General features: G+C 45.8%; 2 protein-coding genes across 2 annotated transcripts; one reads left to right on the forward strand and one right to left on the reverse strand.

Moving 5' to 3' along the window:
- Positions 1-3170: 3170 nt before the first annotated feature.
- Positions 3171-13947, reverse strand: POFUT1 (protein O-fucosyltransferase 1). Its single transcript, XM_024200881.2, has 7 exons — positions 13819-13947; positions 13135-13256; positions 9165-9347; positions 8321-8433; positions 6629-6821; positions 6100-6342; positions 3171-4994 (listed from the first exon to the last, which is right to left on the reverse strand). Exons 1-7 carry the CDS (start codon positions 13925-13927, stop codon positions 4806-4808), a joined length of 1152 nt encoding a protein of 383 aa, XP_024056649.2. The 5' UTR covers positions 13928-13947; the 3' UTR covers positions 3171-4805.
- A 98-nt stretch (positions 13948-14045) lies between these two features.
- PLAGL2 (PLAG1 like zinc finger 2) lies at positions 14046-20914 on the forward strand. Its single transcript, XM_024200882.3, has 3 exons — positions 14046-14126; positions 17709-18096; positions 19067-20914. The coding sequence occupies exons 2-3, from the start codon at positions 17834-17836 to the stop codon at positions 20283-20285; spliced, it is 1482 nt and encodes a 493-aa protein (XP_024056650.2). The 5' UTR covers positions 14046-14126; positions 17709-17833; the 3' UTR covers positions 20286-20914.
- Positions 20915-22158: the final 1244 nt, after the last annotated feature.

The raw sequence follows: 22158 nt of genomic DNA on the forward strand, positions 1-22158 counted from the left end.
TGGACCAGTGTGCCTACCTCCCACATTGCATGCCAAGTAGCATATACATTCCTGAGCTCTGTAATTTCCCAGGGATAAATCCATGCACAGGCAGCTTGCCCTCTGAATTTTATATTCCATTTGCCATGCTTCTTGAGTTTTGACATAAGCTGCATATAGCAGAACACAGACTCGAGCTGAAAGAGTGTATACGTTTAAATTGGGGAATACATCAGCCTTGGAGGTTGTTGACATTTTAATTGTGGTTTATGTATTGTATGGGACATTTTAGAGGATTTTGTAAGAGATAAAGGAAATTGCATCTCAGGCTCTAAACCCCTCAGGTTTCTGGAGCTTGGGCTGCTGCCCACAGCCCTTTGCAAGTTTTCTGTAACTGTCCAGCATTCCATTTTCAAAAAGGTGACAGCTCTAATTTAGACTCCAATGTGTTTTAAGATGTTAATGGTTTCCATTCTCAAGTGTCTGATGATTTTTTAAGAAATGATGACAGGAAATTCCATCTTATCCTTTCAATCTTTTCTTGACCAGCAGGGCACACTCTTTCTAAAATTAAGATACATCCTTAGTTTAAGGCAGGGGTGGGCAAACTATGGCTCGCGGGCCGGATTTGGCCCGCCAGCCGTTTTAAGCTGGCCCTCGAGCTCCCGCTGGGGCCTGGGGCAGCTCCAGCACCAGCGCAGCAAGTGCGTGCCTGGGGCGGCGGCAGTTAGGCTACCTTTGGCGGCGTGCCTGCCAGTCCCGCGGTTCGGTGGCAATTCGGTGGCAGGTACGCCAAAGGCGCGGGACCGGCAGATCACCCGCAGAAATGCCGCCGAATCCGCGTGACCAGCGGAACACCCGCAGGCGTGCCGCCAAAGGCCGCCTTACTGCCGTGCTTGGGGCGGCAAAAAACATAGAGCCGCCCCTGGCTGGGGAGTGGGGTCTGGGGCTTGCCTTGCTCCGGCGCTCCAGCCGGGAAGTAGGGTTGGGGACCGCTCCGTGCCGCTTCTGGAAGCAGCGGCATGGCCCTGCTCCGGCTCCTACGTGTAGGGGCAGCCAGGGGGCTCTGCTCTGCATGCTGCCCCCACAGCTCCCATTGGCTAGGAACTGCGGCCAGTGGGAGCTGCAGGGGTGGCGCCTGCAGATGGGGCAGCACACAGAACCACCTGGCCGCGGCTCCGTGTAGGAGCCGGAGTGGGGACATGTCCGCTGCATTTGGGAGTCGCTTGAAGTAAGCACTGCCCAGAGCCTGCAGCCCTGAGCCTCTCCCCGCGCCCCTGGCCCAGCCCTGATCCCCCTCCCACCCTCTGAACTCCTCGGTCCCAGCCCAGAGCACCCTCCTACACCTCAAACTCCTCACCCCCAGCCCCACCCCAGAGCCCGGACCTTACTCCTCTGCCCCAGCCCAGAGCCCCCTCCCTCGCCCTGAACTAATTTCTGGCCCCACCCTGGAGCCCTCACCCCAACCCCAATTTTCTGAGCATTCATGGCCCACCATACAATTTCTATTCCCTGATGTGGCCCTTGGGCTAAAAAGTTTGCCCACCCCTGGTTTAAGGGCTCACTGATTAGCCAAATGTCTTTTATTGCTGTCTAATGGGTCTAGAAAATTTGGTTCAGATTCCCTTTATTTTCTTATGTTACTGTTTTTGCATTGCTTAGATGGTTGTGTGATATATATTGTGCAGCAATATCTTTCTTGTACACAATACAGATTTAATTTTTCTAGTTGAGAGTTTCAAGGGTAAAGGCTATTTTCCTGATCCCAAGAAGAGAAGTACATTCTTTTAACTTCAGCTCTTCTATAACTTTCCAACTTAGTTTCTACAGGAGAAATAGTGAGCATGTTTGTGGGGAAGGGGAGAGTTCTGAATTTGTTCAAATTAAACTGCGTGTTTTAGAATAAATGTGAGTTTTACTATCCAGACAAATCGAGCTCCAGTTGTGTATAGTATTAGTACAGCAGCCCATTTTTTATTTTGTAAATCTTCCCTACAAATCAAATTTGCTAGCCAGATGCTACTTTTTACATTTTCGTTTTGTAATTTATATGTGAGAAGCAAATTGCTCTCTGTTGCAGTCTGCTGCAGAACAAATACTGGAGTAGACACCGGAATTACCATACTAGATCAAGTTAAGATCAGACCAGAAGTCCATTTGGTCCATTGTGCTCTATCCAAATATGGACAGTACCACATACTGTAGAAAAAGATTTAAAAAAAAACCTGCATTATAGGCAGTTATGGAAATACAAATATGGGCAGAAGTATTCATTCTCAATAAATAATTTAAAGGTTGAGGTTTGCAATTATAAGATATTTGACTGAAGTTAGTTTATAAGGTTCCATCAAATTGTGTTTTAACTAATGATCACTCCAAAAGCAGTGTAGCATGGTCCTTCTGACTGACTGAACCATTACACCAAGTGACAGGGTAGCACTGTTATATTAACATCTGACCCCCAAAAGTGCAGCTACAACAAAAGATTAGGGCTGTTCATTTTAGAAAAGAGGCGACTAAGGGAGAATATGATTAAGGGCTATAAAATCATGAATGGTGTGAAAAAAGTGAATGGAGAAGTGTTATTTACCCTTTCACCCAATACATAAACCAGGTAACAGTCGAAATTAATAGGCATCAGGTTTAATACAAACAAGAGGATGTACTTTTTCCACACAAAGCACAACTCCCATGGAACTCAGTGCCATAGGATGTTGTGAAGGCCAAAAGCATAACTGGGTTCAAAAAATAACTGGATAAGTTCATGGAGGATAGGTCCATCAATGGCTATTAGCCAAGATGGTCAGGGCCCCAACCCCATGCTTGGGGCGGGGCAACCCTAAACCTCTGAATGCCAGAAGCCAGGAGTAGAAGACTGGGTAGATGACTCCAGAATTGCCCTGTTCTGTACACTCCCCCTGAAGCTCAGGTATGGACCACTGTCAGACACAGGATACTGGGCTAGATGGACCATGGTCTGACCCAGTAAGGCTGTTCTTATGTTCTTGGATATTCCTCACTGAAGTGAGATGACAGTACTGATTGACCTTTGTAGGGGATTTGTATTTATATTTTTAAAAAAGATGTGACAGCCTTAGAGTAAATTGATCTGGGCAGAACTATGGCCAAATATGTTATTCCAAACCGGGGAGAAGGGGAATTGGTAAGCTTTGAAACACTCAAGACAAAGATAAATTTCATTGTGTTTTATTATGGAAAAAAATACAAAAAATATTCTCTTTCCAATGCTCCTTAAGTCAAAATACATCTTCTAAACCAAGATATTTTGCAAATCTCAGTAATCAGTCTCAATCATTAGCCATTCCTAATCAATGCAGACTTTGATTGCATCTTTCGATAGCACCATAAATTGGAGGAAAATACTGATGAATCTAAACTGCTTAGGTTAATGAGCTTCCACAGTTACAAATTCCCAGCTAGCCTAAAACCTGCTCACAGTTAGCACCACTGAAATGACCAAATCTGACACATTTTTGAGATTAGCACTGAAAAGCACGAGGCTAGTGTATATTGACACAACACCTTAGTTAGCTTCCAATTTAACATGGGCCTCAACTCCTCTGACATTCGCTATAAGGCACAGGAACACCAAAGAAAAATGCTCAGATATGAGCAAGTTCCCCAGATGCAAAGAGCACATCAGGAGAAGATGCCCTAGCTGTATAACTAATCCGTATCGAAAAGGGAGTGAGTGCCAAAACTCAATCATTTACCAATAGCCACAGGAGTAACAAGACTGTTCCATGCAGGGATAATGATGTGGATCATCACAGTCACCCATGCAAAATTAAACTGTACTGGTCAAAATTTTGCTGTCAGTGGAGAGGGCTCTTTGTGAGAAAATGCAGAAAAACCCTTAGCACAAACCTACCTGGGATAAAAGCCCACCATACCGCCTCCTAATGCTTTATTGAGGTTATTTTAAAATTTCAGTTCCATTTAAAAATATTAGCTTCTAATATTTACTGATCTCCACAGATCCCTGTGACCGAATGTCATGATCCACCTCTCAGAGCAAGAGACAATAGCTATGAAATCATAAAACACCAGCCCATGTCAAGCTAAAGGAGATTGCCCCCATCAGTGTTCTGTGTGCCCTGGTCAGCGCTGGTACTAAATAGACAACTGCGTCATTATGATATAACATCACCATACTTCTGCAGCACCCTTTGGAGAGCTCAAAGTAATTTACAAACATTATTAAATTTAGTCTCAACACTCCTGTGAGGTAGAAGTATTAAACCCATTTTACAGATGGGAAACTGAGGCACAGAGGTGACTTGCCCATATCGGACAGCAGCAATCCTCGAAATAAAACTCAGATCTTCTGATGCTCAATTCTAAGTTTTAGGCAATGTTCCTTTTCATGGACCACACTCCCTTGTAATACTAGTTTGCACTTCTCGAGCACCTGTCATCCAAGGTGCATCACAAGATGCTTCCCAGCACTTGCAGGAGAAACAGTAAGATATGGGAAATGAAGAGAGGGGAATCTGAGCTGCTATCTGATTGTGGTGGCTGATAAGTCCCAAATAATGAGAATGGAAGGTTTCCTACAAGAGGTCACCCCATGATTTAAAATTCATTTTCCATTTCTGATCTTATGCTGGCATCATGGATTACTGAGAAGGTGATCAGAAATGAATCCAAAGATTAACGTGAGGCCAGGATGAAGGTATGGGAACAGGCCTGTCATAGTGGAATTGAATGTCCTAACATGACATTTTTATCATGGTGTGTCTGCTGACGGTGCATTAGTGTTCAGAGCTATAAGAACAATCAAAATCTGCCTCTTCCTCTCCTGATCAGAATTCATCCCGCAGCCTTGGGGGGTGGTCCATGCCAAAAAATGAGGAGGGCCTCCCATGCACATCACGTTCTCGTTTCACAAAGGCAGTAAATGAAGAGACACAGTTCCCAATAAAATGGTCAGATTGGCCAAGGATATACAAGTCTATCTGGGCCACTTCGGGCTGCAAATTCACCACTTTGATCTGCAAAGTGAAAGGGGAAAAACAAGTTAATCCAGCCATCACTGTACAGAATAGATAGTCCCAGGGCATAAGAGTCCTGGCCATAACACAGCAAATGGGTACAAACTGGAATCAATCTAAACTTGCCCTTTCAAAGGCTCCAGCAAGTACTGCTATTATATAGGCATCTCAATTCAGCTCAAGTCCTTGCCAACACACAGGACTGGATCTTTTAGTTCTGGAGGAAGCTGAATTCTTCCAAGGACCCTTAGTACTTTAGTCTTGTTGCTGTGGGTAAAGCTCACTTCTCGTTCCATGCATCAGTAACTAACTTTCCTAATATGAAGGTTAGCAGTCCCTGAAGTTCACACTGATCTAAAATAGAAGGACTTTGAAATTTTACCTTACACTTATTAGCCCAAATAGTAAACCTACTAGCCAGGGTGGAAAATATCTGTGCTACCATATTTTCTGTTTTTCCCAAACTTCTTTTTTCTAATATATCTCATCAATTTCTCCCACTACACTAACATGTGGGCTGGGGCTCCACTGCCCAGGGACAATGCCTGGGTGAAAACTGATGTACTCCACCCCAAGTGATGGGAAAGGGGAGAGGGCTGGGATTCTTAAAATGTTAGGGTTATTTATCTAGGACCCAATCCTGCAAGGTTCTGAGTGTCCAATTCTTATGATACTCAGAACCTCAAAGGATCAAGCCAATAGACATCCAATCCTTTGACACTCACTAAACCTCAATTTTACTGCAGCACCAGGCCACAAAGAGTATTTCATAGAATCATAGAATATCAGGGTTGGAAGGGACCTCAGGAGGACATCTAGTCCGACCCCCTGCTCAAAGCAGGACCAATCCCCAGACAGATTTTTTTTTAACCCAGTTCCCTAAATGGCCCCCTCAAGGATTGAACTCACAACCCTGGGTTTAAGCAGGCCAATGCTCAAACCACTGAGCTATCCCTCCCCCCATCATCTGTTAATCAGTCAGTCTTAACTGAAGACACACGAGACAATCAAATGTCCAGAGCATGCAGCAGCAGCAAGCGTTGCACTAGCTGGGGAAGGACATTATTGGAGCAGTCCTGTCAGTCTGAGAGTCTGAAAGACTTACCTTTCCTTTGAAAAGCTGCTGTATTTCTGTAGTGTAGGGCTCAGAATCAGTGGCAATGTAGACAGACTTAGCTTCCACCTTCTTCACCCAGAGCTTGAGTGCACGCTTGATCTCCTTCAGGTCTGGCAGGCACATGTCCATTGTGAGAGGCACAGCATTGTTTCGGTCATAGCCTACGCACTGTGGCGAAGCCATGAAGTGTGATCCAGCCGTCCCATCCTTCAGCATATTACATGCAGTCTTCTATTAGGACGAAAAGAAAGAATGCCATATGTGAACGGCAACAGCTAAGAAAAAAAGAACTGACTCCAACTCAGCCAGCATTTCTAGTATCTAAACACGGCCAGTTACTGAGTGCAAACTAGGTTTAGACTCTCATCTCAGAACGACTGACCATATCAGTGCTGCTCCGTTTCTCTTTCTGTATACTTTCTATAGGGATGATGGCTGCCAGTCCAGTTGTGTGGTGATGACACTGACTGCATGCACCAGACCCACTGAAATCTACATAAGAGCGTAAGAGTCATACCCAGTCAGAGCCGATCCGCAGATGAATTCCTACATAGGGTCTAACCAGGAGAGAATGAATATAGGCCTCTCCCTTCTGCGCCATCTCATCAGACCACACAACATACTTGTGCAGAGGCCGATGCTCCTCTAAGACTGGAAACTGGGCTGGAGCTCCAGGTAGGGCAAGAACAGGGTGCTCTGATGGTGGAAACCTGGAAGGAGAAACAAGACAGGAGCTCCATGTGTTTTCAGCATCTCTGGGAAGGAGATGGAAAAAGAAACAGGTGTGCAGGATATCTTTTGGCCTTGTTAGAGTGCCAGGGTAAATCAGAAAAGACAGTTACTCCATGGAATGGAAAGAACTGAGCGATCCTGCATTACAGAAGTCCAGTGAACCAACAAGCGAAGTTCAAGCAGTAGGTGTAATTCCAGACTAAAAACTATGAAGAGATTACATGGATAGCCACTCATAATCAAGAATTGCCAAAATTAGAGCTGCTTGAATGATTTTAACTCCACCCCTTTGGGTACATGCATTAGGATTCAGTTGTTAATTACATGATCACTGACATTCTCAAGAAAAAACAAAATGCCTTCTTCACCCTCACCATCCTTAAAGTTTTCTCACTTGTCCTTTGGTCTCTCCATACCTCATCCCCATCCATTGCCCTTGCAAGCTCTGGCCAGCTATAGCCTCTACATCCTAAGGGATAGAGAAATTCCTACTCTTCCCATCTTGTGGGCCTTCAGAGGTGCAAGGAGGAGTCTAGCTTGTGTGCACCTTAGAACCACCATACGAGAGATGTAGGCACTGAATCCTAGCCTCCACTCCTGCACTACAAGTTTCAGTGCATAGCTAGTTAGCCCTACATGCACGGTGTAGCCATCCTTAGCTGTGCACTTTATGAGTTTGGTATAAAAAGTGCTGAAAACAGTGGATTAGAATGGAAACCATTATGCAACCTGAAATATAACAGTGTCTATCACTCCTGCTGTCAGAAAAAAGGAATCTTCACCATTTCAGCATGTGAATTATACACAACTCATAGTGTCAAGACACTGCTTTTTACCTCAGACTCAACAGCAAATCAGAAGTGAATTAATGCAATTTGAGGGACAGAACAATGACAAGACAGCCTTGACATTCATGGCAGTGGATCAGTTATAAATACTCTTTAGTTAAGTGTTTCTCACTCCAAGTTAAAGTAGTTCTGATGCCCAGGCAACTGCAGTAATAAATATTAGGCCACTTGTGGCTCTGATAACAGGTAGATATTGGACAGAAGTTTAGTGTAGTGTGATCTTTGTTCATCAGCTGAGACCTGAATTATTTCTGATTTACTTCTGGGAAGAGCAATTAAAGACTCAGCCAATAAACATAGCAATTAAATGTTATCACTTATTGGCTGGCAAGTCGCTCAGCCTTACATACTTCACATCTAATATTGTCAATAGGAACACAGTGTTGGGCCACTTGACCATGGAAACAGCTTCAAGGTTTTTGTCTGAAGGTTACACACTCCTAACGGAAATGTTAAACTGTCACTTCAAGCCATCCCAAATGACATCGGGGCTCTATGGTGTGACTAGAGTGAGCATTTCCCTGAGAGCCTACACAAGTGCCTACACAAGTGCCTCCAAGTGCCTACACAAGTTCAGCTATGGCATCACTACTCCACCACTGTGGACAGCTTCCCCAGGCTCTTGCTACCTTTGGATCCAGTGGTCCTTGTAAGAGAGACTGAAGGAAATGCCCCCGAAGAGCTCAGACCTATTGAAGGCCACGTTGAATTGATCCCAAAATGGACCAAAGGGATTTCCGTCCTGCAAAACAAAAATAGCTGCTCATACACCACAGCACATGGATCCCTGGCCTTAGAGCTGGAATCTAAAAAATGGAGGACCTGGAGAGGTCTGCAGCCAGAATTCTGCTACAGAAAGACATGCTTACCAGGGGGCTGACTGAGTCTGGTATGCTTACCATCTAACAACTTGCTGGGAAGGAGCAGATAAACTAAGGAGATCCTTGTATTAAAATAAAAGACTATTCCAAACGCTGTCCTAAAATGTATCAAGTAACTGGGGTCTGGTGCCCAGTGACCATATGTGCTGAAGGAGACGGACTTTTAAATCAGTTGGGGATAATTGCTGTATGGATGAGATAGATGGGTAAAAGGCCAGTGGAATGTCTGCTTTTTTTTGTTAAGGTCTTGTTTTTACCTAAAATTACAATTACTTTGAATATGATAAATACACACTTAAACAATACAACCCTATTGACTCCCAACCCTTCACTGTCACCACCAGACCTGAATGTAAGTACCTCACAGATCGGTTCTAATGGAAGAGCAGCACATGGCTGGATTGCCTGAAATGCTCTGCAGAGTGTATAATCTGGAATGCAATGCCCGCAGGGATAGGCAGGGGAAGAAGTGCCCCGTACAGTGATCTAGGACACCAAGCCTTAGGAAGGTCCCAGAATAGCGAATAAATACCAGTCTCTGACTCAATCATTCCTCTGACCTAAGCTAGCAAAACAGGAGTGAGACACTTACCTTCATGGGACAAGTCCTTTTGTCACTGCTTCTCTGAGCTGCTGCTTCAAAGCAGTAAGCCACTCGCTTGCCAGGGGGCCAGTGAATGGGTGCTAATCTCTTCATGAAGTCCTCCAAGCTGATAACCCGGTGATATTCTAAGAGAGGTTCCAGTTTGAAGTATTCCTTGTAGGAAACATGCAGCTGTGAATGAGAGAATGAGATCTACTCATAGTGCAATTGGAAGTCAGTTCCAGCTAAATCTCTACTCAAACGAATAGAAAACACTGCGGTCTGTACCCGTTTATTCATTCAGTGATGGCAGGATGAACAGCTCAGGACATCTTATGATCCAAATAAACAAATGCTTTAGAATCCACAACTCTATAGAATTTGATGGGGGCAAACATGGCTATCTAGATAAGAACGGCCATACTGGGTCAGACCAAAGGTCCATCTAGCCCAGTATCCTGTCTTCCAACAGTGGCCAATGCCAGATGCCCCAGAGGTAATGAACAGAACAGGTAATCATTAAGTGATCCATCCCCTTTTACCCATTCCCAGCTTCTGGCAAACAGAGGCTAGGGACACCATCCCTGTCCATCCTGGCTAATAGCCATTGATGGACCTATCCTTCATGAACTTATCTAGTTATTTTTTGAACCCTGTTATAGTCTTGGCCTTCACAACATCCTCTGGCAAGGAGTTCCACAGGTTGACTGTGCGTTGTGTGAAGACATACTTCCTTTTGTTTGTTTTAAACCTGCTGCCTATTAATTTCATTTGGTGACCCCTAGTTCTTGTGTTACGAGGAGTAAATAACACTTCCTTATTTACTTTCTCCGCACCAGTCATGATTTTATAGACCTCTATCATATCCCCCCTTAGTCGTCTCTTCTCCAAGCTGAAAAGTCCAAGTCTTATTATTCTCTCCTCATATGGAAGCCGTTCCATAACCCTAATCATTTTTGTTGTCCTTTTCTGAACCTTGTCCAATTCCAATATATCTTTTTTGAGATGGGGCAACCACATTTGCACACAGTATTCAAGATGTGGGTGTACCATGGATTTATATAGAGGCAATATCATATTTTCTGTCTTATTATCTATCCCTTTCTTAATGATTCCCAACATTCTGTTCGCTTTTTTGACTGCCACTGCACATTGAGTGGATGTTTTCAGAGAACTATGCACAAAGACTGCAAGATCTCTTTCTTGAGTGGTAATAGCTAATTTAGACCCCATTATTTTATATGTACAGTTGGGATTCTGTTTTCCAATGTGTATTACTTTGCATTTATCAACATTGAGTTTCATCTGCCATTTTGTTGCCCAGTCATCCAGTTTTGTGAGATCCTTTTGTAGCTTTTTGCAGTCTGCCTGGGACTTAACTATCTTGAGTAGTTTTGTATCATCTGCAAATTTTGCCACCTCACTGTTTACCCCTTTTTCCAGATCATTTATGAATATGTTGAATAGAACTGGTACCAGTACAGACCCCGGGGGGCCACCACTATTTACCTCTCTCCATTCTGAAAACTGACCATTTATTCCTACCCTTTGTTTCCTATCTTTTAACCAGTTACCAATCCATGAGAGGACCTTCCCTTTTATCCCATGACAGTTTACTTTGCTTAAGAGCCTTTGGTGAGGGACCTTGTCAAAGGCTTTCTGAAAATCTAAGTACACCATATCCACTGGATCCCCCTTATCCACATGCTTGTTGACCCCCTCAAAAAAGTAGCAGATTCTATTAGTAGATTCTAGTAGATTGGTGAGGCATGATTTCCCTTTACAAAAACCATGTTGACTCTTCCTCAACAAATTATGTTCATCTATGTGTCTGACAATTTTGTTCTTTACTATAGTTTCAACCAGTTTGCCTGGTACTGAAGTCAGGTTAAGTGGCCTGTAATTGCCGGGATCACCTCTGGAGCCCTTTTAAAAAATTGGCATCACATTAGCTATCCTCCAGTCATTTGGTACAGAGGCTGATTTAAATGATAGGTTACAGATGACAGTTAGTAGTCCTGCAATTTCACATTTGAGTTCCTTCAGAACTCTTGGGTAAATACCATCTGGTGCTGGTGACTTATTACTGTTTAGTTTATCAATTTGTTCCGAAACCTCCTCTAATGACACCTCAATCTGCGACAGTTCCTCAGATTTGTCACCTAAAAAAAATGGCTCAGGTTTGGGAATTTCCCTCATATCCTGAGCTGTGAAGACCGATGCAAAAAATTCATTTAGTTTCTCTGCAATGCCTGATCATCCTTGAGGGCTCCTTTAGCATATCGATCGTCCAGTGGCTCCACTGGTTGTTTAGCAGACTTTCTTCTTCTGATATACTTAAAAATTTTTTTGCTATTACTTTTGGAGTCTTTGGCTAGCTGTTCTTCAAATTCTTTTTTGGCCTTCCTAATTATATTTTTACACTTCATTTGCCAGAATTTATGCTCTTTTCTATTTTCCTCACTAGGATTTAACTTCCACTTTTTAAAGGATGCCTTTTTGTCTCTCACTGCTTCTTTTACTTTGTTGATTAGCCACGGTGACACTTTTTTGGTTCTCTCTGTTTTTTAAGGCACTTTTTGGGTTTTCGTACTATGTTTTTTAAAAGTTTTAATCTAGAGATTAGAAGAGGGGACTTTAAGTCAGGACTCCTGGGTTCCCAGCTCCACCACTGGCATGCTGAGACCTTGAGACATAAAGAATAGGCACTTATATTTTTCTCCAATGCCCCTTACAAACAGTACCTGATTAAACCTTGTATAGCACATAAGTATTATCCCTATTTTACAGATGGGAAAGCTGTGTAAAGTTATTATGTAATTTATGTGGCTCAGTGTTTATAATGTGCTATGACATGTTCAGATGAAATGGACTATATAAAGGCAAAGCTACTCTAAAGAGAAAATAACCAGTGTGTACCCTTATCACCTCCTAATGGAGTCATCAAATGCAGCATCAACGTCCAGGTTGGCCTGTGAGAGGCACCCCTATGATCACTAGTTATCACCTTGACTTTTATAACCCATTTACAACAGGGTGATACTTTTATAAAAAGTAGCACTGGGCCCCTGTTACAAGGATGCAGAGTTCAGCAGCTGATACAAACCCCTCGGTAATAACGTTTTCCCATGACAACACTAACTACGTTAACTGGGGGACACATGGGACTTTTAAAAAAACAACCCATGAGATGCCATGTTTTTATTCACATTCAGTATCTTCGGTGCAAGAGAGCGTACTGGTGGTGAAAGGAGCTAACTTAATAGCCCCAAAGACTAAAATCCTTTGGGTATCCACGGAACAGGTTCAGTGCATGCAAACAACAGGGCAAGAATCCCCACACTGCCCTGGCAATGTGCCTTAGCTGGAGGGACTATTTCTACCAGCACGATGGAAATTCAGTCCCCACAATCCATTCAAATCTTGGCCCCTCTGCTGAATCTGCCAATAATGGGGTCAGTTAGTGCCAGCGGAGTCATGCAACATCTGTCCACTGGGAGCTAGTCTGAGATCACCAAACTCAGGAGTCCCTTTATATATCGTGCATCAGCACATCCTCTCTCTTCTAGAATGCAGCAGAGACTCTTTATTTTGTGTCTTGTACATCATGGAACACACTGTCAGTGCTTAATAAATAACAATACTAATGCTGAAGAGCCAAAAACCCAACTGGTTTTCACATTTCAAAGCCAACAACCAGAGCCATTATGTAAATATGCAAGTGGCCATATAGAAGCCTGTCTCCCTAGAATATCAGATTGTAAATTGTTTGGAGCAGAGACTATTTTTTTCCTTTATGCCTGTACAGCATTTAGCAGGTTTGGCCCCAGTTGTTATATTAAGTTGTGCGGAATGTATTTATCAGGAACATGTATGTAGCATTATAAACATACGTGGCACCACACCAGCAGCGAGCGGGACATGGTATAATTTGTAGAGAGCCCAACATCAAAGTATCGAGGGGCTGAACAGGACTTACATTAGTATAGGGAGGCCTGTGGTGTCGGTACTCGATCCAGGGAGGCACAGCCAGGGTACGATTCAGAGTCTTGGCAAACGCCAAGGAGCCCAGGAAATGATCAGCCTGGTTCCCAAATCTCCCTAAAAAAGTGTCAAGAGCTGGATTTATTGGCCAAATCAGGGATGCCCATGTTGCACAAAGACTCCCTACAACTCCATGCCCTCCCCCATCTCTGGGTCATCAAAAAAAGTGAAGTTTTTCAGGAATTACAGGGATCTGGGGGAGATCTGGGACCCACGGCAGGTGGAGGGTGGGATAAGAGAAGGGCCGGGGGGGAAGGGGTAGGGGGAAGGGTGATCCAAGGAGGGGCTGTTGGGTTGGGAGGAAGGAAGAGTGGGTGTGGGGAGCTGAGTCCCTGGGGGCTGAAAGTCTGATTGCAAGAGAAAAGAATGGACCGGTGTGTGTGTGTGTGCGGGGGCACTGGGAGGGAGCTCCGAAGGGGGAAATCGCGGGGGCGGGGCAGGATCTAGGACTGGGGACACAAGCGGGCTCTGGGGGGCCAGGAAAGGGGCCGCTGGGGTGGCTCCAGGGAGGGGCCCGGGAAGGGGGGCGCCACGGGGGTGCGGCTCTGGGGCGGGGCCCGCTGGGGGCAGGGGCCCTGGAAAGGGGCACACTGGGGGGGCCCTGCAGGGAGGGTCTCACCCATGCAGGGGCAATAGAGCAGGTAACCGGCTGGGTCCCAGGCGGGCGCCGCCGAACCGCTCGCCGGTACCAGCAGGAGCAGGAGCCGGAGCCCGAGAGCCCCCATCATCGCTGGGCCACCAGCGGGGCGGGAGGCCTATCCCGGCATGCACCGGGCCCCGGACCGGAAGGGGCGCTCTAGGGGGGAAAGGGCACCATAGAGGCGGAAGGAGCGCGAGCGAGCGCGGCGTCACTCCCACAATGCCCCGCACAATGGGGCCGCCGGGGCCTGAGCCGGAGCCGAGCCTGGCGGGGCCCGGGGGAACGGGGTGAGTGCGGGGACGTGGGGAGCCCCGGGGCAGGGGGAGGAGCCTGCCAAGCCCCGCCCCCCCGCGAGCGGCCATCTCCCCGCGGCAGCCGGCCGAGGGGCGCGCCTGAGGGGGCTCTGGCGGACGGGGACCCCCGCGCGAGGAGCCGGTGCCGCCTCATGCCCCTCGCCCGGCGAGCCCGGGCCGCGGCTGGGCAGAGAGTTGCGTAGCCCCGACCCCTTCCCTGCCCCTGGGCGGCGCGAGAGACCCGCCAGCGTGCGGCGAGCCCGGCCGGGGAGAATCCGCCTCCGCGCCGCTCGGGGGAGGCTCCCCTGGCCCCGCTCCGCCGGGGCTCGCTCCGCACGGGGTGGGCCGGGGCTCCCGGCTGCAGGGACGGCAGAGAGCGCCTGACTTCTGGAGCCCGACCTACGCCCGAGCCCCGCTGCTCAGCGGGTAGCCCAGTGCCCCCTGCAGCCTACAGGCACATGCCCCGCGCCAGGGGCCAGGCTTCCTCTCCAGCTCGCTCGTGGGGCTGCGTGTGCGAGCTCAAACCGGGGAATCGGGTTCGCCCCCCTCCCCCCCCAGTTCTGCTCTGGCCACTATGGGGATTGTCTCCCAGACGTTGTGCCCGCGATTCAAAAGGAGCCAATGATGATTTCCAGGCTGGTTGGCCTGACATCAGTCCGGGACACTAACACGGGGCAGGCGATGGAACTGACAAAGAACAGGACTATAATTAAATGCCAGTCAACATTCAACATGGTTTTATGGGGCACTGGTCTTGTCAAAGTTGATGACATTCTTTGGGAGGAGGGAGTTTGGTTGATAAAGGTAACTAGGTAGGCCAGGGGAGTGAGGTAATTATTAATAAAGATGGAATATATGCAGAGTTTTGTAAGGCATTTGACTTATGACTGCATGACATTTCGATTTAAAAAAAAAGCACTATACAAGATCAGTAAAGCACATGTTAAATGGATTAAGAACTGACAGATTCATGGTATTTGTCAATGAGGAATTATCAACTAGAGGTGTTTTTAATGGGGTTCTGTAGTGATCGGTACTAGGTCCAATGCTATTCAACATTTTCATCTATGATGTGGAAGTGACTACTAAATTACTGCTGATAAAATTTTCTAACAACACAAAAATTGGTGGAGTGGTAAATCAGGAGGAAGATGGGGCTGTCACACTGCAATCTGGATTGGTTGGTAAACTGGCCCCATTTCAATAAACTATGTTTTTTTTAATACAGCCAGCGTAAAGTATACATTTAGGAACAAGGAATGCAGGTCATACCTACAGAATGGGTGGGGGAGGGGAACTGTGTCCTGGAAAGCAGTGACTGAAAAGGATTGGGGGGTGATAGTGGACAAGCAAACAACATAAGCCCTGCTGTGATACTGTGGCAAAAAGGGCTAATGCATTCCTTTGATGTATAAACAAGGTATAATGAATAGGAGTAAGGGGAGGCTATTCTACCTCTGTATACAGCATTAGTGAGACAGATACTAGAACCCTGCAGACAATTCCGGTGTGCACATTTTAAAAAGGATGTTGAATTAGAGAGGGTGCAGAAAAGAGCACAAAAATTATTCAAGAGCTGGAGAAAATGCTTTTGTGAGGGATTTAAAGAGCTCAGTCTGTTTAGCTTGTCAAAAAGAAGGTTGAAAATGACAATTATAGTGTGTAAGTATCTTCACGAGGATAAAATAATGGGACACCTGCCAACCAGTAGCTGACATGAAATTTGGGATTCCTGAACACGCTGGGGAAAGAGGAGAGGGGACCAGCACATTGCTAATGGATTTTAGAGCTGGGGTACCTTAGGTTCTTTTTTATCCTCTAATAGGTGTCTGGTAAAGTTTTCAAGCTATATAAAAACAAATTCTCTTTCTTAGTATGACTTCAAAACATCATGCTTATAGATGCTAATTCTCCTGGAGTCCTCCCATCCCCACTATTTTCCATTCTGTCTGAAGGAACCATTTGTAGTGTCATGGTTTCATCCTGTATCCAGGGCCAGTTCTTCTCATCTATTTATAATCTTCATTGGGGCTCTGTCTTAACAGAAGGATTGGTTCTTTCCCTTCCTGACTGCAGATCTGGCCCACATCTGGCACGGCTGTTGATGTGTGGGTACAAAGTTCTTCCCTCATATGCAATCATTGAGAAGGGGTTGGAGAGTTTGATGCTATTTTAAGAAGAGTTTCTCATGCTGCTAAATTTAAAGGAGGAGGATATACTCCACGGTGACTTTGGTAAAAACAGTCATTCAAGTTAACCCTTTCCTGCCAGGTGAGGTTGTGGAGATGTACAGGAAACAGTGTGACGGCAAAACAGGGGACAGATTGGAGTCAAATCTCAGGAGCCTCTTACTAGAGCTGTAGTGAGAAATCAATATGAGTTTTAATCTACTAGCAGAAACCCTCCAAAAGGAAACAGAAAATCCATAAGGATACTACCAAATGTGTAGTTTTGCTGAAAAGCAGATGCTTTAATTGCCCATGATGATGTATAAGATCAGGTCAGACAGTAAAAAGGGAGCTGTCTGTCATTACAGCAGGCTTGTTGATCCAGATAGCCAGGAACAAGTCCACGTATGGTGGAAAGAAAATTCTAAGACTAGTCAAACTCTGAAACAGAGGCAGCCTACATTAGCCTCCCTCAGAGGGTCATATGTGCTTGTCTTATTGACCCATTTAGAGGAACTCATATTTGCTCCACAGGAGCTACTTCTGTCAGCTCACCCAACTCTAGGCAACTGTAGAATACCAAAAAAAAAATAATTGAGACTTGTGGAATTTCTGTGACAGATGCAAGAAGGGAAGCCCAGCAAAGCGTAAGAGCAAATCAAAAGAGTGAAATAGATGAAGAAAGGGACTAGGATGAGGAGCGGATGTTATCTTTAAGAAGCAGATGAGAAAAAGGTGACAAGCTTACAGGAGTAGAGGCATGACCAGCCAATATGTTCAGAGGAAATGAATACATCAGGCAGCAATGACTTTTAATACAGTAGTTTAAGTTATGTGATCAGATGATTCAAGGACTGGAAGGGACCTCGAGAGGTCATCGAGTCCAGTCCCCTGCCCGCATGGCAGGACCAAATACTGTCTAGACCATCCCTGATAATGGTTATTGTGTGGGAAAGTTCTAACCCTCAGCGCATTTTATTCATAAAAAATTAGTACAAGTGCCTTTAGGACCCCCCTGAGATTAAGGAAGGAAGAGGACTGGTGAGAAGATGACCTGAGACTGGAGAAGAACTTTCTCTCTTTCCTTGGCAGCCCTCTGTGCTAAGAATGCTCCAGCCTGTTAGGAACATTTCTCCTCACGGCATGGATGATTGGGTAGCAGGGTTAATCTCACATCCAGATTTTACCCGAGTGGAAGCATTCTCAAACCAATCCCTTGTACCAGGCCATGTTGTATTGTGTTTATTTAGAACAAAATGTAATCCAGGGAAACAGGAGAAATTCTTATGTCAGTGGGCCAGCATAATCAGTGGCTTCATACAGGCTGTTACTAAGGTATATTTGTACCCGTTCGGGTGAACAGCTAGAACGATGCAGTACCCTTACCCCACCTGTTCTGTTGTTTCAGATGAAGATTTCCTGCTGTTAAAGTCATATCATTGCAAAGGTTCCAGCTCTACCTGGACAGCGTAACAGCAAGTCGCCCACAGGTATGAGTTCTGCTTAACATGGCCCTGTTCCACTAGGCCTGCCATGACGGCATTTTTTACCAGTGTTCCTACCTGGATTCAAGATGCAAAGCAGGAGGAGGAGGAGACAGGCTGGAAATTAGTCCCCAGGCAAAGGGGTCGAGAGGCCGAAAGTCAAGGCAAGTGCCAATGTGAAATTTCTGGGACCTCCTTTACCAATGTGGACAAGCTGAGAACTCACACATTCGCTCATACGGAGCAGAGACCTTACAACTGCCCTCAGCTGCACTGTGGAAAGGCCTTTGCATCCAAGTACAAGCTCTATAGGTAGGTGACTATGCTGAGTGCCTCTAATTAACAGTTCTCTCCCCTCATAGGACAGGGAGAATCCCACTACACTGGGGTTTTGTTATATCTAGTGGCAGGGTGGAGGAGGGAAAATCCTTGTTACTTTGCAAGTAGTTAAGTTCCAGGTGTTACCGAATTTCTTTAGCCCCTTCCATCTGAAGACCTCACATTACTTTAAAACTTAAGGCCCAGGATAAGTATTTTCTGTTTTATTGATGAAGATATTGAGGCACACAAGTTAATCTTACAAAGCAAATGGTAGAAGGCCAAGAATCCTTGTCCTATGCTTTAATCACAGAGACCATTTCTGCCACACTTAGTAGCCAGCCTTCAAGAGCCAGACTTTGGTGCTGAAGAATGGGATGGGATCATTAAATTTGCTAAATAAGTTCACTATGAAGATAGGCTGGATGGATCAAGGTTTTTGAGAGGGTAAAGAAAATTCCATCTGTAAGTTTCAAGTAAGAATTCAGCCCAAATTGGTAGTGACAAAAGGTTACCACCCTCTGTTGGCTGCTGCTGAAATGCACTGCTGGTCTCACTCCAGTCCCCAATAGGCAAGTGTCCAACACAAAAACTACCAAAGTTGGCACTAGCTAGTTACCCTGGTTGGCAGGCTCAGTAGAGAAGGCAAGAACTGAATGGAAGACCAAAGTATACTTGTGTAGATGTGATGCCTTCGGTCAGGACTGAAGCAACGTAGAAAGGGCATTGTGAGAGAAGTTTGAAATGCTACTGACCATGATCCTTTACTGGTTTTGGGGATGGAGGACTTGTGCTTGTAGGGCTGTCAATACAACCACTTTAAAAAGCACTAAAATTTCACACAAGATTTTAAACAAAAAAAAAGTTTTGAGGGAGTAGGGGGGGAGAGCTTGCAAAAGCAGCACTTACTGTGCTGTGGGTTGAACACTACCCTAACTTTCCTTCTCCATTTTCCTCACACAAGGCACATGGCCACACACTCTGCCCAGAAGCCTCACCAGTGTATGTACTGTGAGAAAATGTTCCACCGGAAGGATCATCTCCGCAATCACCTGCAGACTCATGACCCCAACAAGGAAGCCCTCCACTGCCCTGAATGTGGCAAGAACTACAACACCAAACTAGGCTTCAGGCGACACCTGGCTATGCATGCAGCTGCCAGTGGTGATCTGAGCTGCAAAGTGTGCCTGCAGACCTTTGAGAGCACGCAGGTCCTCCTGGAACACCTCAAGGCTCATTCCAGGAGGGCATCTGGTGGAACAAAGGAAAAGAAGCACCCCTGTGATCACTGTGACAGACGCTTCTACACACGTAAAGATGTGCGGAGACACCTCGTGGTGCACACAGGGCGGAAGGACTTCCTGTGCCAGTATTGTGCTCAGAGGTTTGGGCGGAAGGACCACCTGACCAGGCACATGAAGAAGAGCCACTCCCAAGAATTGCTGAAGATCAAGACAGAGCCAGTTGATATGTTGGGTCTCCTAAGCTGCAGCTCAACTGTAGCAGTGAAAGAAGAGTTGAGTCCAGTTTTATGTATGGCATCCAGAGACATGATGAGTGGTAAGAGCTTTCCTGGCATGCTGCCTATGGGCATGTACAGTACACACCTCCAAGCTATGCCAAGCTCAGGGATGCCCCATTCTTTGGTTTCCAACTCTCTTCCAATGGGAATGAGTTATCCTCTGGAATCTTCTCCTATCTCCTCCCCACCACAACCTCCTCCGAAGTACCAGCTCGGATCTACCTCATATTTACCTGAGAAACTACCCAAAGCAGAGGTGGAGAGCTTTCTGTCAGAGCTTCCTGGCAGTCTGTCTCTCTCATCTGGTGAGCCTCAGTCCTCCTCACCTCAGCCAGTAACTCTGGACGAGACTCTGCTTTCCAAGAGCCCTGCTAACCTTTCAGAGGCTCTCTGTGCTGCTAACATGGACTTTTCTCATCTTCTGGGCTTCCTCCCCCTGAATCTTCCTCCATGTAACCCACCTGTGTCAACAGGGGGGCTGGTCATGGGCTACTCACAGGGGGAAACCCAGCCATTGCTTACCACTTTGCAACCTCAACCTCAAGAATCTCCCGGAGCTGGAGGCTCCCTGAACTTTGGTCCCCTTCATTCATTACCCCCTGTCTTCACCTCCAACTTGAGCACAACCACCCTGCCACGTTTCCACCAGGCATTCCAATAAGATGACTGTGGCACTGGTGAGCGGATCTTCCGCTAATACTTGCTCGGAGAGCCTTAAAAATGCACAACTCTTGTACTTCTCTGCTGGGATGTGAAAGCTTTTGAAAGCTGTTTCAGACAGGACGATTCTGGTGTCTGGAGGGAGCACTTGTAGACTGGAACAGCAGATATCCCTGTGCATGTCCCAGTCCTCAATAGTGAAAAGGTTTCAGCTGTATTTTTTTTTTTTTTTCTATTTTTTAAATCTGTGAATCGGGAGCCACACTTAGCACTGAGGTTTTGGAGCCTTGTTCCTCTTTGGGAAGGGATTGAATCTGAGGAGCTGGGGCTGTTTCAGCATGGGCAGACTTGGACTAACCTTTTGAAGAGTCCAACTTCCATTTTTATGTTACCACATTGCAATCCTGGCATTACAACCAGTACTTGCAGGTGAATCAGGAGGAGGGGGAAGTCTAGAGACCTATCCCATATGGCGCAGACAGGGGAAGAGCTGTCCTTCCCCATTACCTATACAGCTTATGCCATTTTGCATCAGTGTTAAGCAATAATGATAGCATCAACACAATGGATGGAGACCACCTCATTTCTTTTTGCAGAGCCATCAGATTAGGCTCATTCCAGTGAATTTTTTTTTTTTTTTTTTTAAACCACAACAGGAGTCTCTTTCTATCATTACAAAAATAGGAGGCACCAGTGTACATTGGTTTTGTATCTGGTGTAGCTAGAATACTGTTTACACAATGAAGTCAGGTTGCACTGATTTCTCCTCTTCACTTGTCACATTTTTCCCCCATGGGGAAAATAAACTGACTTGGACTACTTCAGCCTCTGCCATTTTAAATGGTAGTTCTTTGCACATTCCCTTTGACTTCCCATATGCGTCAGAGGGGGATGGAGCAACTTGGACATCTGGCTCACTTTTGTGGTGTATGAAGTGCGCCCTTTCAAAAACACCACAACCACACAGATTCTGCCTCTATATTGGAAACCAAAGCATGTGAAAAAGCAGTTTAGAGCTAGTAGTTGGCAGCATCAAGTGCTATCGTACAGGAGACCCAGGTTTGGGAGTGATCTCTGGGCTTCTGCTCCATAGGTTAGACATGGATATGAAGGACAGGGTATGAGCTGACATCTTTTCTGCCACCAGTTTGCCAGGGTCAGTGACCTCCTGGCTGATCCACAATGCAGTGTCAAGAGACATATTTTGACCTCCACAGTGGAGTGATAGCATGCAGGAGTCAGGAGAAAACAAAACTGGCCCTAGTTTTGTTTACACTTAGTCACTGTATTTGAACTGTTTCCCCAACACTAATTGTCCTAACAATAGCTGAGGTCTCTGGGATTATAGTCCCTCTTCCTCTCCTCTAGCCTGGAGTTGTGGGCCTTTTTTATTCCTCCTTTCTCCTGCCATACCCCCTGAACCCTGGGTTCCACTTCCCTTGCTCCCCATCATCTGCAGCCCTTGAGTTCTCCTTTGTGGAATCTCCACCTACTGATAGCAAAAAGCTTAAACTTTTAAGGGTCAGCTCCGCATAGTCTCCTGTTCACATCATGCTCGGTAGCCCATAATCTTGGGTATGTTAAATCCAGCTATGTTTTAATGCACATCTACGAACACAGACATGCAGCTTTTCATACCTCAGCATGTAGGAGCATAACAGGCTAAGATAACCCAGGGAGTTTATCAACATCTCTTTACAAGCCCCAAAAACAGAGATCTACCTCTGTCCTGTTATCTTAACTCCGTAAATGAAGTCAGTTACTGTCCCCCGCATTCGCTTCTTTCCCAAGAACATGTCCGCCTCCCTCTTCACTTCAGCTGACATTTTTTTGCTTCTATCTTCCGCCATTTGTCTCAAACCCACAGCATGCAA

The sequence above is a fragment of the Terrapene carolina genome, unplaced genomic scaffold, assembly GCF_002925995.2.
Source record: "Terrapene carolina triunguis isolate 2854851 unplaced genomic scaffold, T_m_triunguis-2.0 Scaffold130, whole genome shotgun sequence".
NCBI lineage: Eukaryota > Metazoa > Chordata > Testudines > Emydidae > Terrapene > Terrapene triunguis.